The following is an 18,875-nucleotide window of genomic DNA, read 5'->3' on the forward strand; positions in this document are numbered from 1 at the left end:
TCAACTCGGTCCTTCGACCAAATTTAACTTTTTTTGAACCAACTCACAACTCCGACGGCTCAACTCACAACAACAACGACGGAGGCTGTCCACTAGTCTATGGAACACCATATGCAGTAGAGCTTTTCCTGAAGTGAAAGTTTTTGATGTGATTTTCAGCCGTTCCAGGAGTGTTTTAGAAATGTAAGTATGTGCAGAAAATAATCAGTGGTCCAATTTATTGTTGTTTCTGTTTTCGAACCCTCCTCGCCGGATTCCTTAGAATTAGACATAAAAAATAGGCCTGAAAAATAAAGGGAAAATTTTCCGTATGGCGCCACCACTTTTTCATTGGATATGAAATAATATAGTAATTTAGTATCCTTATTTACCTCAATGAGATGTAAAAATGAGTGAAAAAGTGGCGGCGCCATACGGAAAGTTATCCTAAAAATGGAGCAAATCTGTTGACTAGCTGTTTGCTGTGCATAATAGGGATAGGGATAGCTCATCCCTCCGGCTCCGCCGTCGGGAGCAGGGTTACGTTTATCGCTTCATAGATAGTTAAATTATTACTTATTAAACATGATAGGCCTACACTTTATTTCCAGATGGGTGTGGAAAATTAGCCAAAAATATCATTTGCAACAACATCCCCCTGGCCCTTGTCCAAGAAGGGCTGTTCATCCAAAGTTCTGTAAAAGCATAATTAATTGCTCCCTCGTAAGCCCTTCTTAATTAATTGTATGGGGTAATAGACCCAGTAACTGGGGCGCTGTATTCCTTTTTCTGGCGACATTATCTGTCGTAACTTCGAAAAAGGAATACAGCGCCCCAGTTACTGCACTGGGTCTAGGGGTCTAACATTAATTGTGGGCCTCTCTGTAACGCTATAGAAACGTTTTCAAAGCCATTCAATGGTATTTATTAGCACACGCCCTATGCATTAACAGCGCCTATCTAGTCTAGTCATTTTTAAATCAGCACTCGGCAGTTATAAGCTTGACTGGATTATTTAGCCCTTTTGGAAGTGTTGTGAGCAAGTTTGATCTAAGCCTTGCCCTCTCATAAATGATATTTTGGGCCTGTGTAAGCAATGCAAACATGTCAAAGGGCACCAAGACAACGACCCAGTGGTAGTGAACACACTGTGAAGTAGGCCTACCATACCATTTTTTCTAACTTTTTCCAAAGATGCTATGGGTCATATTTTCCATAAACTTGTTTTCATCTGATTTTCTGTATATGTGCAGCACTGTCGTCATGGGACAAGACGACCTAAACGAGGCACGGAAAAAGCGACTAAGAGGTAATGCAGTTAAGTTTAAAAAAAGAGTGATTCCCTCCCAGCTTTTGCCTCATCTTACCTGCCTTACAGATGAAACCAAGGTAATTTCAATCAAGAGATCCCTAATTGTAGAGAAAAAAATCAACTTTTGTGCAATGTTTGCTAGAGACACTCTCACATTGACCCCTTGCATGCACATCCCACGCGGCGACTGTGCCACCATTTTGGTGGTCAATAGGTTTACGTGTAAATGCGTCATCGCCTAAAATGCGCAATTCACTGATAACGCATAGTGGCATTGACCACCAAAATGGTGCATCCAGGATTATTCTGGTGATGACCTTTTGAGGGCTATTAATCTTGTTATTAAAGGAAATCTAAGTAAAGTATAGTTTGTACGTGTGATAACAATAGAGCTATAGTGACTAGAGCACTGAATTGGTGAAGTTCGCTGTTCAGTGAACAGCAATCTTGCTCACGTAAACATCACTTTACGCGATATGGTTTTCTATGCTAATTTCATATAGTCTTAAAGGCAGTGGACACTATTGGTATTTACTCAAAATAATTATTAGCATAAAAACCTTTATTGGTAACAAGTAATGGGGAGAGGTTGATAGTATAAAACATTGTGAGAATCGGCTCCCTCTGAAGTAACGTCGTTTTCGAGAAAGAAGTAATTTTCCATGAATTTGATTTCGAGACCTCAGATTTAGAATTTGAGGTCACGAAATCAAGCATCTGAAAGCACACAATTTATAGTGACAAGGGTGTTTTTTCTTTCATTATTATCTCGCAACTTCGACGGCCGATTGAGCTCAAATTTTCACAGGTTTGTTATTTTATGCATATGTTGAGATAAACCAACTGTGAAGGCTAGTCTTTGACAATTACCAATAGTGTCCAAAACCGAAGAATAAACTAACTGATAGCAATCCAGGAGTCTTCCAGATGGTCTAGAGACTGTATTTCACCATTCTAGAGTCGAACCCATGAATTTTTACACTGGGTCAGCTGTAGCCTTTTGTTGAGGCCTTCGTGGCTTTGTTCCAAGCCACTGCAACATAAGACCACACACGCAAGTGGCGAAGCCACGAGGCCCTTTTCCAACTTGTTTGCGGTTTCAAAAGTCCAAACCAATCAGAAGTGACGGGGGTCAGCGGGTCAGCATACATTTATGCAAGTTTCATACTCTATGAATAAGTCAACAACAAAACCGTAAAACAAGTTGGAAAATGCCCTCGTGGTCTAGCCACTCGCGTGTGTGGTCTCTCGTTGCAGTCGCTTGGGACTGCGGCTCTACGAAGCTGTCCGAGCCACGAAGGCCTTGACAAAGCAGTGGGTGCGTTGGTTTAGCTTCGCTGGGTCGACCTGGTCTGCCCCGGTACATTCCTTGACGGGGCTCACCCGGGTCAGCCCCCAGTGCCCTGCTTGTGGAGTTGGTCACTTGGGGGTGACCTGAGGTGCATGCTGTCAACACGAGAGGGTGATCGTTCGATTAGCTGTTGTCAGTGCTCACCCGAGTGAGCACTGCGGGGTCGACCCAGGGAAGCTAATCGAACGCACCCATTATTAATACTACACAGGCTTGTTTGTGCATGAGATGGGGAATTCCCTTGTGACAGAGGGCCAGTCCATGTTGTAAAAACTCCAGCAGGTAAACAACCTTGCATCTGCCACTCAAACTTTAAATCATGTTTCTCTTGCAGATTCTCTTGGGAGTCAGGAAATTTGGATTTTACTAAATTCATGGGCAGAGTGATTAAAAAAATGCTTAATAAGCCAATTGCTAACTGGCAGTGTAACGCACCAAGGGTTAAATAGTGCTAACATTTGTTTCCTCTGATTGTTTTTTTCGAATATAGGAGAGAATTGAACGTAAGGAAGACAGACTTGGGGCCACAAGTGCAGCTTATAAACTCACCATGGTTATATATAAAAATGATGACTGGTTCGAACAGCTCATTCCAGCTTTAAGAGAAATTGGTCAAAACAAATTAGCTGATCTGCTGGATGACCCTAAGGTGGACCGTTGTGTCCAACGTCCTGGTGTCCAACAGAATGGTCCTCAACCCGACCCCAGCTTCAACCCTAGAAACGACAGACAAACTGTTGATAAAGGTAATAAACCCCTACCATGAAATGTGCACATTAAAGGGCACTAGGTTAGACACCTTTGGTAATTGACGAAGACCAGTATTCTTACTTGGTGTATCCCAATAATGCATTAAGATAACAAATCTGTGAAAATTTGGACTTGTCTAGTCATCGAAGTTAGACTAATGAAAGAAAAACCTGTTGCACTTAATTTGTGTGCTTTCAGAAGCCTAAAAAAGGCTTCATTCCTGTTCATTCTTTCAATATTTGAATGAGAAACTACCACTTTTTCAAAACTATTACTTCAGAGGGAGCAATTTCGCACAATGTTTTATACTATCAAGCGCTCTCCAGTGCTCAATTTATTTTGAGTAATAACTAAAGATTATAGCTTATAGATTACTATGCTTCTCTTTACCCAGGGGAAAAGCTGGTACGTGTGAGGGCAGAGATGGTTAATGTGAAGGATTGTTATCTGAAATGTTGTTCAGCTGTTATTTTAAAGTCACCTGGAAATAGAATTTTTTTTCTTTCAAACATAAGAGTATATGCTTATGAACATGAAAAACATTTTTTTTAGTAATTGTTTGTCACGATTTATATGATTAAAAGATATATAAAGTTGTTTGGGGGCTGACTCCGCCTACCCCTTTTGTGACGTCAATCGAGGCAGACTTTGCCTGCAAGGCGTATAGTAAACACACGTACAAAGTACATGTACGTCCAAGTCGTGAGTCTTAAATTTGTAAATAACATGAGAACTAATTTTTTAAAAGCTTAGTTAAATGTTTATTCACATTCCACTCATCAAAACACATTTATTAGTGACACAAGCTTTATTTTGAAAAATACCACTTCCAGGTGACTTTAATGATTTAACATTATTTTTTTAACACTGACGGTAAGTTTTGAAGATATTATTGATTAACAATAAAATACCAAAGTTGTATTTTTGTTAATTTCCTTCGCCTTGTGGTGAACAGGTTACAACATTGACATTGTTGAGCGTTTGAAGTTGAAGAAGCGTCCGACCGAGGCACCCCTGTTGGAATGGGGTTTTGGGGAAGAGGCAACTCTTAATTCACTGCTGAAAGCACTCCAAGCCTTAGGAAGGGTAGATGTTTATCAACAACTTCAGGATGTGCTGGGGTTTCACTTCGAGGGCTTTGATCAGGTAAAATCTTGTTGTTCGTCTTTCTCAATTTTCAAATGGTTATGTATAGTATCTGCTTCACCCATATTTCCCTGCAATTTTGATTTTTAAAGGCAGTGGACACTATTGGTAATTACTCAAAATATTTATCAGCATAAAACCTTACTTGGTAACGAGTAATGGGGAGAGGTTGATGGTATAAAACATTGTGAGAAACGGCTCTCTCTGTATAAATTTGATTGCGAGACCCCAAGTTTAGAATTTGAGGTCTCGAAATCAAACATCTGAAAAGCACACAACTTCATGTGACAAGGGCATTTTTTTCTTTCATTATCTCGCAGCTGCGATGACCGATTTAGCTCAAATTTCCACAGGTTTGTTATTTTATGCATATGTTGAGATACATCAAGTGAGGAGACTGGTCTTTGACAAATACCAATAGTGTCCACCGTCTTTTATGGTTGCATTTTAATAAGTGTAAATGCTTATTCCTTTATTATATTGCAACTATTTGTGTAATAGACTGTAAATCCTGTTCGTATTCAATCATTCTGATATTAAAGGTACTGGACACTATTGGTAACTACTCAAAATAATTGTTAGCTTAAAAAATTACTTTGTAACGAGCAATGGAGAGCTGAAGTAACATGTTTTTTGAGAAAGAGGTAAAGGCGTCAGGCCTGAAGTGTTGATTAGGCATCTGAAATTTCACAAATTTGTGCAACATGGGTGTTTTGTTTTTTTCATTGTTCTCTTGCAACTTCAAGAACCAATTGAGTCAAAATGTTCACAGGTTTTTTATTTTATGCATAAGTTGAGATACACCAAGTGAGAAGACTGTTTTTTTTTTTACAATTACATGTATCAAAGATGTTCAGTGCCTTTAAATATGCATTTTTGTTTTCGTTCTTGTGCGAAGCCAGTGTTCCATAAAACTGTTCAAATAGAGGTAGATTGTAAATAATGTCTGGTACAAAGACTCGATCAGTCACAATGGAACCAGACTCAATTTGGAATACCCCAAACAAACAACAGTGTTGCTTTGTCACTATCACTCACTCGGTTCTAGAAAAGTGTTTGTATCGCAACCTCCCGATGGGCAAACCTAAGCTTGGGCGATATCGATTTATTTTATTCACGATATATCGCCGACAATATATTGCAATATTCGATATAATCGCGATTAATTAAATTTTGACATCATCAGTCTTCAAACTTCAAGTGAAAGTTGTAGAAGAGACAGTCATAGCATAAGAGAGGTGTTCTAATGACCTATTCTTTTGGTTTTACTCCAAACCTATGGGGTGCAAGATGTCTCAGCTAGGAAATACATCGTGATATTGCGATATTTAATCAATATCGCGATATATCGATATTTCGATTAAAACCAAATCGATACGATATCGAAATCGTTTCCAAATTAACATCGCGATATTCGATAATATCATGATATTGCCCAAGCTTAGGCAAACCCTGGTATCATCATTGTGCCGTGCACATTCCAAAAAAATTGTATGGGTGTTTTTGCCGTCTGTTACGTAACTATGCAAAAGCATGCCTCGAACCATGTGTCAGCAACCGTTTCTAGTCTGAGGAATTCAAGTTTAAGCAGTCAGGTGTGACTAAACAAGTCTGTGTACCAGACATAATTCAAATCTAACCCGCAAATGGCTTTCTTGAACTTAATTATACGATACATTGATTGTGTTTTCAGCTTGGACCCTTTCGGTACAGAAAAAAAAAAAAAGGTAACAGATTTACAAATAACTTACAGGGTTTACAGAAGGTAGTGGTGAAATACTTCTCTTGAAATATTATTCCATGAAATGCTTTACTTTTTGAGAAAACAGTAAAACAATATCAATTCTCGTTAACGAGAATTACGGATTTATTTTAAACACATGTTATGACACTGCGAAACGCGCGGATACAAGGGTGGGTTTTCCCGTTATTTTCTCCTGACTCTGATGACCGATTAAGCCCAAATTTTCACAGGTTTGTTATTTGATATAGAAGTTGTGATACACGAAGTGTGGGCCTTCGACAATCCTGTTTACCGAAAGGGTCCAATGGCTTTAAAAGTTCAAATTTATTAGATTAGATTAGATTTATTTATTGTCCATGTTAAAAAACATAGAAACTTGACATCCACTGGCCAAATTAAAGTAAACACAATCAATATCTAAACTGTATAAATTACAAAATAAGAGAATTGTTTGTGTTTTGCTTGTACACAATCGTTTTGAAATATTATTATTATAATATTTAACCCAACAACAATTAAAGTTATGGAAAAAAGAGCAAATTTTACCGGATTGAAAAAAATGTATTTTGCAGGGGATTAAGATTAAGAAAATTCCATCAACTGTTAGCATCTTGGGCTGACACTTGTAAGAAAAGAAAATGTTTGCTGTACTAATTGTTAGGCCTATCCTTATAGAGTTATTATATCTCGGTCAGCAACTCTTTAACATTTAATCTCTGCTCTTTAATTTGTTTCTACAGATTCCTCGACCAAAATCCCCACCAGTGCCATCTGTAGTGAATCTCCCGAAGTTAGATCGCGCTTTGGATGACAGTGAGGAAGCAAAAGTTGAAATTAAAAAACAACCAAGAAAGCGTAATGACAAACCAAGAGACAGCTCTTCAGAAGCCAATCGGGCGGGGGAAACCATTTCTGATGGCGACAAGAGGAATGCTGGGAATTCGGGATCGGACATCACCAACACTGGCAGCAGTGGTCAAGTGGAGGCAAAGGAAGTGAATAAGGAACGCCTGGTCAAAGACCAAGTTGGAACCGGGCAAAGCAGTGGTTGCTCTGAAGCCCCTGGCGCTACTACTTGTGCCGACGAGCCCATCACCAATAGAGATGAGACCAAGTCCATGACCAGAAGCAAAACTGACACATCGGATCAAGACATAGCGCCAGAGAGTAAAAGTACCACAAGCGAAGGCGGTAGCATCATGAATAACGTCAACAGAAATCCCCACGCCATGAAGCAAAATATCTCCACCGATCAAAAGGAAAGCGCCCTCGAACCAAAACCGCAGAATAATCAACAATATGTCGAGGACAATTTGAGGGAGTCGGATCAACAGAGCAGCAAAATGACGATGACCAATGGAACAAAGATGGTTGCCAGTAACAATGCGAGTATTAATTACAACTTGGACAGGGGTGGCCAAGCAGCCGATCAAAGATTCTCGGATCCTGTCGATGAGAACTGCACGGGGAAAACATTATTGTCGCAAACTTCACGAGCTAGCACAACTTCAAGCCTTTATAGTGACATGGATACGATAACTGGTCCAAATGATTTCTATGGATCCCTGAAGAACCCTGATTCATTGGACAAAACAATAGGATCACTTCAAATTTCTGCTGCAAGCTTTCCTAGTGATGTAGATGACAGCAAAAGCCTTGAAAACCTGGCTGATTCTCAAAGTACGGCCATGAATACACCCGGTACAAAAGCTACACAAAATACCACAGGCAAAGATACACCCTCATCTTCATCCGCACTCATGGGTCTAGCCACGCCCTCTGCTTCAGCCACAACAATATCACCTGCCGCACCCTCTCCAGCAAGATCAACTTTAGATGTCACACCCTCTCCAGCAAGATCTGCTTTATCTGCCACACCTTCTCCTTCAGCCACACCCGACTTCACAGCTTCATCAACTCACGAAGTCATATCTATACCCGATACGAGGGGATCAGAGAGTCCTCACAATGCAACGTTCGTGCCAAAATCTGACAGAGTGCAGAAGTCGATGAAAGGCACCCCAGTCACACAGCCGGCACATATGCCTACAGATGTACCTGGTGGCTGGGGAACACCGTCAGTTGATGCGACTTTTAGCAAAGACTCCTTAATGGTAGCAATCACTCCTGGTAGAATGCTGCGCGAATCCCAAACAGCATCGGCCCAGGAAGCAGAAGGGAAATTACAACAGCTTGACGCTAAGCAACCAGCAAGTGGAATCCAGGATGACCCTCATAAAGCGAAGCAGCACCTACCCTCTGACGGCATTAGTACCAACTCAACCCTAACTTCACCCCAGCATGAGGAGGATGTTACAGGGAATCAAACGCAGTCAATGAGTGAAGACAACCCTGGTCAGGAGCTCCAGGAAAGCATTCTGGAACCCCAGGAAAATGGCACTCCAGTCACACAGCCGGCACATGTGCCTGCAGATGTACCTGGTGGCTGGGGAACACCGTCAGTTGATGCGACTTTTAGCAAAGACTCCTTAATGGTGGCAATCACTCCTGGTAGAATGCTGCGCGAATCCCAAACAGCATCGACTCAGGAAGCAGAAGGGAAATTACAACAGCTTGACGCTAAGCAACCAGCAAGTGGAATCCAGGATGACCCTCATAAAGCGAAGCAGCACCTACCCTCTGACGGCATTAGTACCAACTCAACCCTAACTTCACCCCAGCATGAGGAGGATGTTACAGGGAATCAAACGCAGTCAATGAGTGAAGACAACCCTGGTCAGGAGCTCCAGGAAAGCATTCTGGAACCCCAGGAAAATGGCACTCCAGTCACACAGCCGGCACATGTGCCTGCAGATGTACCTGGTGGCTGGGGAACACCGTCAGTTGATGCGACTTTTAGCAAAGACTCCTTAATGGTGGCAATCACTCCTGGTAGAATGCTGCGCGAATCCCAAACAGCATCGACCCAGGAAGCAGAAGGGAAATTACAACAGCTTGACGCTAAGCAACCAGCAAGTGGAATCCAGGATGACCCTCATAAAGCGAAACAGCACCTACCCTCTGACGGCATTAGTACCAACTCAACCCTAACTTCACCCCAGCATGAGGAGGATGTTACAGGGAATCAAACGCAGTCAATGAGTGAAGACAACCCTGGTCAGGAGCTCCAGGAAAGCATTCTGGAACCCCAGGAAAATGCTGACCCTGTACCCCCAGAAATTGAGGAACCCCAGGGGACATCTGTTTTAGGTTCATTCCTCCGAGCAGGTCCTGCTTTACTGTCATTTGTGTCTTCTGTTCAAAATGGAGACTTTGCACCGTACAATAATTGACAGAAAAAATATCCGTTTATAATAATAATAGTAATAGTAACAATAGTAATACGCAGTTCTTAAATTATAAGTTATCACACAAGCACGAGTGGAATACAGAAAAATATAGCGCTTCTGCGTCCCATATCCAATGAGGCCGTCCCATATCCAACAAGGCCGAAGACCAAGTTGGATATGAGACCCAGACCCGCTATATTTTTTTCGTATTCCACGAGCGTGTGTGTGATAATGTATTTATCTTCAAGTAAAATTGGCGCGCCGTTAAGCACTCAAGACACAGGGTGTGATATGGGCCATGCAATATATGTTTATATCACACTCTTGTTGCTACGGATCGACCAATCAGTGCTCAGTATTTTTTTCAGCAATATATGCAGAGTTTTGTATTGAAGTATGAGACCTATTCCTTTACATAGCACCATGTACTCAATGGTTTACAAGGTGATGTGGCGCAATATGCAGCCAATCAAACCAGGAACCCCTTCTCTTTACAATAAGTGTGCCGTTTTCTTTTGTGGAAAGACCACAAATATTTATGATGCCTGCATCTGTGCAATATTTTGAAGTTTTTAAAGCACTCGCTTTTAGGAGCCAATCAGCATTATTTTTTAGCACACCATAAATACATACATACATACATACATCCATACATACATACAGACAACAGAGCATTTATATAGCGCCTTAAAGATCAAAGCACTATAAAGAGAGCAAACCAACGGAACAATACTTCAACGTTATTACTTTTGATACAGATAAGTTTTAAGGGATTTCTTGAACATTGGCAATTTGACCTTGGAGCCCGTCTTTAAAAGGACACACTGCCTTGGTCTATGAGTTGGTCTATGAAAAGCATTTGAAACCGTTTGTTATAGAATGTTTAGAAAGATGTTTTAAAAGTAGAATATAAAAATCCACACAAACATGTCCCGAAATTGCATGGTTTTCCTTAAACGTCGTGAACTAACATGGTACGCTATTCTATGGAGTAAAGTTTTTGACTCCATAAAATGAGCGACCGTATTAGTTAGCAAAAGTAAAAGGAAAACCACGCAATTTCGAGGCATGTTTGTGTGGATCATTATATACTACTTTTAAAACATCTTCCTAACCATATCGATTTCATAACAAACTGTTTCAAACATGGACCAACTCGACCATTCAAGGCAACATGTCCGTTTAATTGTCATAGCTGGACGGAAAGTCATTTTAACTTGGACACAGGCTCGATGCTAACAACCTGGGCCCAATTTCATGGCTCTGCTTACCGTAAGCACGGAATCGGCGCTGACGGTAGCAGGGAATTCTGTGCTTACGCCAAGCGTATTTCACAGGTTAGCTGCGAATTTGGGCTTCTGGGCGTGCGTACTCCACTTTACTAGGCATTCTACGCTTACAAGGCTAGCGCAATTCGGCGCTTGCACGTAAGCGGGGAATCGTGATCGTAAGCGCAGAATTCGGCGGTAAGCAGAGGCATGAAATTGGGCCCTGCTAGACTTGCACATTATTGAAAGACCGTTGACATGAAATATTAAGATAATTTTATTCTTCTAGATTTATTAAATATGATTTATTTAGATTTACTGCAATGCTACAGTATAATATAAGCATACATAAAATTTACATTATACCACTGATCAAACTGTAATAATTATATTGTTAACTAAGCATTCGTTCTTGTTCAACATTTTAAATGTTATTACTGTATTACAACTCCCCTTACAAAATTATGCATTTTTAATGGTTTTGAAAGCAACAGCATGCCAAGTACTATATCGGATGGGACGTAAAGCCGTTGGTCCCATGTGTTGTGTAACGCATGTAAAAGAACCCAGTGCACTTTTCGAAAAGAGAAGGGGTTCGCCCCGGTGTTCCTGGCTGTGGCTGCTGTATGCGCCGTAGCACCTTGTAAACCCTTATAAGGTGCTAAATAATTGGGTCTCAAAATTCATCACTGTAATAACCTAACTTTCTGAAAGTTTGTATATACTCAGCGCCTTGAGTACCTTGTTTGGTAGATACGTGCGCCATATAAGACTACGATACTATTATTATTATTATTATTATTATTATTATTATTATTATTAGCCATAGCAACCAGTGCACTACACCCATAGCAACAGCACCTTCTAGGAACCTAGTCATCTAGGCACAATATATGTTTATTTTGTGTTATAAAACATGAATTCGGTTATTATATATAAATTCGGTTATTATTGACTGTTCAAAAAACCAATACGTTGCCTTTAAGTACAGATTTAACCATTAAAGATGCTATGTCAGATTTTTGGCCGATTTGACCCAAAAATTTTGATTTAAAATTCAATAGGTATTTTGATGGGGGTCGAGAAAGTTGCAAGCCTACATTTGAGCCATTGCTCGAAAAAGTCCGCCAATTATTAGTAGCAGTGAAATAAAGTGCTCAAAATTAGTTTTTGTCGGGATCCCGACAATATATTTTGTGACCAATTCTTATGTGTTTTATAAGAAATGTTTTAAATTTTTGTCATGGTTCCTGACCATTAAAAGTAAAAGTTAAACTTGTTTTTGTTAGAGCGGGTGATACTCTTTGAAATACCATTCACTCAAAAATATCTATTTTTTAATGTTTGGGGCCAAAAATCTGACATAGCATCTTAAAGGTATAATTTTTAAAAGGTATAATTTTTAAAAGCTTAAAGACGGTGGAAACTATCGGTAATTACTCAAAATATTTATTAGCATAAAACGTTTTAAAGTTTTGTTATTGTATGCATATAGATGCACCAACGGTGAGGCTAGTCTTTAAAGACACTGGACACTATTGGTAATTGTCAAAGACCAGTATTCTCACTTGGTGTATCTCAACATATGCATAAAATAACAAACTTGTGATAATTTGAGGTCAATTGATCGTCAAAGTTGAGAGATCATAATGAAAGAAAAAACACCCTTGTCACATGAAGTTTTGTGCTTTGAGACCTTCTCAAAATCAAAATTGTGGAAAATTACTTCTTTCTCAAAAACTATGTTACTTCAGAGGGAGCCGTTTCTCACAAAGTTTTATACTATCAACCTCTCCCCATTACTCATTACGCTAATAATTATTTTGGAGTAATTTACCAATAGTTTCCACTGCCTTTAGATATGTTTGTATTATTTACTGGTAACCAGTTGTACTTGTTTGTAAATACAGGCCTAAATATTTAAGGGAAGCAAATGAACCTTTCCCATGAAATATGCTAATTACATTCGCGCATGCCTACAGACACTATTGGTTGCCAAACACCATTATTAGATAAGATGCAACATGCCACCATTGACCTTTTTGAAAATACCTGTTACGCGCTTACTAGGCTTGGAATGAGGTGCATGCTGGTCTAGCTAGCGATCAAGTTTTGATCCCTAGCTAGACCAGCAGGCACCTCATTCAACAGTTAGCACTTGCGCAGTGGGTATGTGCGAAAAGGTCTTTTAGCCTGATACAAACAGGCGCAACTTTCTCCAATGCTCACAATCAGTAGTGTTAGTACGCATGCGCAATGTACACATATTTCATGGGATGGGTCTATTGCCAGCATGCCTCATGCAATCTTCGTGTTGTCACTTGAATTGTTCCAGTAGAAATTTACATTTCTCTCATATATGGGCCTCAAGCTTTCTGACACAGCGTCCATTAATTTATTTCACGCATTTAAAATGCATAAATTATTTCTGTGTGTTTCTGACAACAGCAATATATACTGTAAATACTGATCCAGTAATTTGTGCCTCTTTCAAAAAACAGATAATTTTGATTGACAGATGGATGTATTTAAACAAAAAGAAATGTTTAAAAAAAAAAATATTTTTTAAATTTAGAGGGTAAGTGGCAGTTAGTCAATAGTGACAGAAGGGGAAAAGCAAACTTGTTGTGGTGCCATCCGGTTCGAACTGTCTATAGCCTAGTGGTCTAGTGTAAGACGTCTGCTCTAGCAATGCAAAGGTCTTGGTTTTAATCCCACCCAAGTGGTTTGCCTGTGGAATTTTTGTCCACGGAACTTGGGGAAAGTATTGAGTGTATACAGTACTTTAATACACATCTTTAATTTTGGTTTTACCCATATGCACCGATGTGTGTAAGCACTGTATACCGAGTCATTTCCAACATGTCCAAAGCTCTGTGAACAAAATATCACATATTACTTGGGTGGGATTCGAACCAACGACCCTTGCATTTCTAGAGCAGTGTCTAACCATCTAGACTACCGAGATTGCCCGGTAGCTAGAGGCAGTTTGAATCAAACATTTTAGCAGAAAATATCGTATTGATTGAATAGATGTTTTGGTATCAACAGCTGCCAGGCTTCTTACCAAGTAATTTTTATATAGATATTTTAATATATTCAGCTTTCAAAATGAATGACTTTTTTTACAGGCTAGTTTAATTGTATTATTCTAAATTCGCATTGGATTAATCTGATTAAACAGTTCTCAAAACATGAGGTATATTTATAAAAACTAACTTCGTAAGAGGCATTGTACAGCTGTTTATAATGTATAATAATTTTAAAATCGTTCCCTTAAAGGGTCTATGTAACTTTGTAGGACAAAAAACACAATGTCAACAGATTTACACTAAACTTACACAGTTTGAAGATAATGATAGTAGAAAGCTTCCCTGAAAATATTACGTGCTGGGGTGCTGTAGTTTTTAGGAAATGAGTAATACAATGTCATGAAAATAATTTCGTCTCATGAGACAAAAATTATTTTAATCATTTACAAACGTATTTTCATGGCATTGTTTTACTCATTTCTCAAAAACTACAGCACCTCAGTAAGTAATATTTGAAGAAAAGCTTTCCAGTATCATTATCTTCAAACCCTGTAAGTTTAATGTAAATCTATGGACATTTTGAAAAAGTACCCAAATCCTTTAAGGAAAGTGGGTTTAAAGACACTGGACACTATTGGTATATATCAAAGACCAGTCTTCTCACTTGGTGTATCTTAACATATGCATTAAATAACAAACCTGTCAAATTTGAGCTCAATTGGTCGTCGAAGTTGCTAGATAATAATGAAAGAAAAAACACTCCTGTAACACGAAGTCGTGTGCTTGAAGTCGTGTGCTTTCAGATGCTTGATTTTCGAGACCTCAAGTTCTAAATCTGAGGTCTCACAATCAAATTCGTGGAAAATTAGTTCTTTCTCGAAAACTACGTTACTTCCGAGGGAGCCGTTTCTCACAATGTTTTATACTATCAACAGCTCTCCATTACATCAGTTTTTATGCTAAAATATATTTTGAGTAATTACCAATTAGTGTCCACTGCCTTCAAATAAAGGGATTTAAAATCTGAGATTGTATATTTCAATTTTGGTTCATTTTTCTCTGCAGGGATATATTCGCTCCAGATTTAAGGCAACAGCTCAAAAAAAAATACAAACTTCTGAACACAGGCTAGTCTAATTGTATAATATCTACATTCACATTGGATTAAATCAGTTGAACAGTTTCAAAAACCAAAGGTATATTTTGTTGTATAGTTATTTTTTCTACGATGCCACTGCAGTCTTAAAGCCATTGGACCCTTTCGGTACAGGAAAAGAAAAAAAAAGTTCACAGATTTACAAATAACTTACAGGGTTTACAGAAGGTAGTGGTGAAATACTTCTCTTGAAATATTATTCCATGAAATGCTTTACTTTTTGAGAAAACAGTAAAACAATATCAATTCTCGTTAACGAGAATTACGGATTTATTTTAAACACATGTCATGACACGGCGAAACGCGCGGATACAAGGGTGGGTTTTCCCGTTATTTTCTCCCGACTCTGATGACCGATTAAGCCCAAATTTTCACAGGTTTGTTATTTGATATAGAAGTTGTGATACACGAAGTGTTGGCCTTGGACAATACTGTTTACCGAAAGTTTACCGAAAGGGTCCAATGTGACATACAAAAACAAAATGAACTATTGACCATACTTTTTACCACATCGGGGTACTTTCAACAGCAAATAAATTGTGCATTCTCGTTGTAATTTTACAATATTTTTGTCACTACAATGCGACTCCAGAAAACTTGAGAAAGGTAAATCCTGTCGATGTTTCACAATCAAAATTACATTTTTTGTTTTAAACTCACATGCAAAGTATTCCCAAATATGCTTTCATCCCTTAGCAACTATAAAATCACCCAGACCTGTTGCAGACATATAGTGCCAAAGGGGAAAGGATTGGTGTAAAATATAAGAAAGTTCAGGTATTATGGGATTTGATGCATTGCATGGTGAGGTATCAATGTATATTTAGTTTGCGGTATCACCATGTGTTGTTGCTTAGAGAACGGTCTTGCTTTATATTCTACTACCACGTGGTATATTTTTCTAAACTAAGGAGACTTCTCAGTTCTGAAAAGAACTGTTATGCCCTTTAACTACTAACTAGGCAGGAGGTAGTAAATCGACCGCAACTACTACTATAGCTTTAAGTGGATTATTATTAACTACTACTGCATAATGTGTTCTGAATTGGTCTCAACGTTTCGGCTAGCTTACTTTAATCATATTCAGGAGACTGGCAGGTTCAGGTATCCTTTTGTTTGAGGCTACACCACAAGACCTCTAACTGTGAGGTGTTTTAATTTTTCTGAAGTTTTCTTAAAATTTGCGCTTTGATTTTGATATAGTTACTTTCCTCTTGATCCAAATCATCATCCTCATCATCACTCGACTCTTCAAGATTATCTTGTCCCTCCATCCATCTCCCCTAGCTCCTCCAACATCTCTATGGTCCATTGAGTGACCTTATACGGCATCTCCTTCCACTTGCTGAAGACCCTCTGTCTAAGACGACGGAGAGTTACTTTCCTCTTGATCCACATCATCATCCTCATCATCGCTCGACTCTTCAAGATTATCCTGTCCTTCCATCTCCCCTAGCTCCTCCAACATCTCTATGGTCCATTGAGTGACCTTATACGGCATCTCCCTCCACTTGCTGAAGACCCTCTGTCTCCCGTCACTCGCACGAAATATGAAGTTGACCGGAGTTAGAGCAAAGGCCTTGCAACCCTTATACTTCATTTGTATCCCCCATTCCTGTGGACACTTGGCATCGCCGCACATGACTTTCTTCAACTTCTCGAAATCGACCTTCTTGACTGGTTTGGGATGGTCGATGAGACGGCACCTCTCCGGGAACGAGGTACTCAGAACGATGTGATGGGCGTTTTCGATGCAGCGTATGTCGTCCAGGGTGCACACCTCCTTCTTGCATTTACGGCAGACGAGCTGAACTGACACGAGCTGTTTGTTCTGGGTCATCATGTTCTTGACTCTCTGTTTGTGCAACCGTAATTGACGGCTCACCTTCTGGAAATTTGCAATCTGTTGGTTTGAAAAGGATGTGCACATCATTAGTGGTCATAGGCACACTTGTACAAGGTTTGAAAAAAATAATGAATTGTAAAAATAAAAATAAAAAACAACTGAATACCGGTACAAAAAATAATGTGATTTTTGCACTTGAGAGTCATAATTGCTGTTGCCACTGTTGGCGTTCGTAATTGTCAGTCCCGCCTTCAACCCCCCCCCCTTTTTTTCTTAACTGAGCTGGGTGGTTTTTAAACTGAGGGAAGGGTATTAGGGGACAGTCTTTGTGGCAGGCAGGACAGCTTTGTAGAGGTGCTGGTCACCTGTTCCTCCTTGCCACTCACTGGCTTGGTATTTTAAACTATTTTGTAACTACCGGTAATTAAAAGTAACAACAAAATAAAATTATACTAAATAAGTAGTAAACAAATGTAAATGACCTGAGTCACAAAATCTTGATGACCCATATTCTTGATTCCCTCAGTGGCTTTATACATCATAGTCTCCCGGATACGGTTTCTTGTCTCTCGATCTGCGAGACCCAACTCTTCTGAAACAATCAGGTAAAACTTGCCATCACGTGCCCTGCTTCGACCTGTATGAAAGTCACAATAATAAAAATCAAGTCATATTAAAGGCAGTTGACACTATTGGTAATTACTCAAAAAAATTATTAGCATAAAACCTTACTTGATAACGAGTAATGGGGAGAGGTTGATAGTATAAAACATTGTGAGAAACGGCTCCCTCTGAAGTATTGTAGTTTTCGAGAAAAAAGTAATTTTCCATGAATTTGATTTTGAGACCTCAAAATTAGATTTTGAGGTCTCAAAGCACAAAACTTCATGTGACAAGGGTGTTTTTTCTTTCATTATTATCTCTCAACTTTGACGATCAACTTTGACGATCAATAACCAATAGTGTCCAATGTCTTTAAAGGACTATGTAATCACAATGACTTTTGTTATGTGTTGACATTCAACACTAGACCTACTTCATAAACTTTTTTTTCTGGTTATCGACCCGTTTTTGCATAGCTCTCAGAAATGATTTGGGTCAGTGCATTTTGTGTCAGAAACTTGTTTATGGTCATGGTTGCCAAAACATGCCCAATGATAGCTTTTGGCTCGTCTCAGCTTGAGCATCCTTGGTTTCAATACCAGAAATATATATAACATAATGAAAACTACTAAGTAGAATTTACCCTTCAGATTTACACATTAACCCCAGTACTAGGTTTCAAGGTTTATTTGTTTTGACAGTAACAATTCAACTCAACAATACGATTATTCCATACTCTTGTTGAAAAAAAACAAAAAAAACAATTGTAACAAATCTAACACAGGCAATAATATGTACATGTTCCAAATAATACAGTTTAGCCAGATAGAAATTAATACACTTTTATGATACTGCAGGGGAGCTCACAAAAAAAAAAGCAAAGCGGACACTTGTTGAGGCCAAACCAAACACCCATACATAGGTTGGGTAAACAGTTGATATAGCACAAGGTTGGGCTCAAGGGGTTTACTGTATATAATACTATAAGTTATCACACAAGCGCGAGTGGAATACGAAAAAATATAACGCTCCTGCATGAGTTGGATATGGGAGGCAGACGCGCATTTCACAAGCACGCGTGTGATAACGAATTTATCTTCAAGTCTCACTTGCAACGCCCAAAATTAAAATTTCAGAGCGTTATTTCACGCGCACAAAGTTTAGAATGTAATTTTTGCACTGTCCGTATACGGAGCGTGACAAAATGACATTTCACAATACGCACTGTGTAATAAAAACAGAGGAAGTAGGATATAAAAACAGCATATATGTTTTTATCCCCCTAGTAGTTCGAGCATCTGATCGGTGGATTAGCGCGTACTGGAAGATGAAAATATTAAAGTATAAAACATTAGACAAATGAACAAAACTACACCCCTCCTCCCCATGCCCTCATTG

At 39.1% G+C, this 18,875-nt stretch overlaps 2 protein-coding genes across 3 annotated transcripts in view; one reads left to right on the forward strand and one right to left on the reverse strand.

Annotated features, from left to right (window-relative positions):
- Positions 1–15,067, forward strand: LOC139940572 (uncharacterized). Its single transcript, XM_071936892.1, has 5 exons — positions 1–183; positions 1,233–1,368; positions 3,133–3,388; positions 4,348–4,538; positions 7,023–15,067. Exons 2-5 carry the CDS (start codon positions 1,243–1,245, stop codon positions 9,573–9,575), a joined length of 3,126 nt encoding a protein of 1,041 aa, XP_071792993.1. The 5' UTR covers positions 1–183; positions 1,233–1,242; the 3' UTR covers positions 9,576–15,067.
- Positions 14,311–18,875, reverse strand: part of LOC139940573 (ATP-dependent RNA helicase DHX58-like) — a 20,636-nt gene continuing 16,071 nt past the window's right edge. Inside the window, exons 14-15 of one of the 2 annotated variants that reach the window (XM_071936893.1) lie at positions 17,357–17,511; positions 14,311–16,931 (exon numbers count right to left, since the gene is read on the reverse strand). In XM_071936893.1, the coding sequence (XP_071792994.1) occupies positions 16,389–16,931; positions 17,357–17,511 (698 nt within the window). In that variant the 3' untranslated portion in view covers positions 14,311–16,388. The remainder of the gene's footprint in view (positions 16,932–17,356; positions 17,512–18,875) is intronic. The other variant, XM_071936894.1, reaches the window with a different exon arrangement.

The sequence above is a fragment of the Asterias amurensis genome, chromosome 8, assembly GCF_032118995.1.
Source record: "Asterias amurensis chromosome 8, ASM3211899v1".
Classification (NCBI taxonomy): Eukaryota; Metazoa; Echinodermata; class Asteroidea; order Forcipulatida; family Asteriidae; genus Asterias; species Asterias amurensis.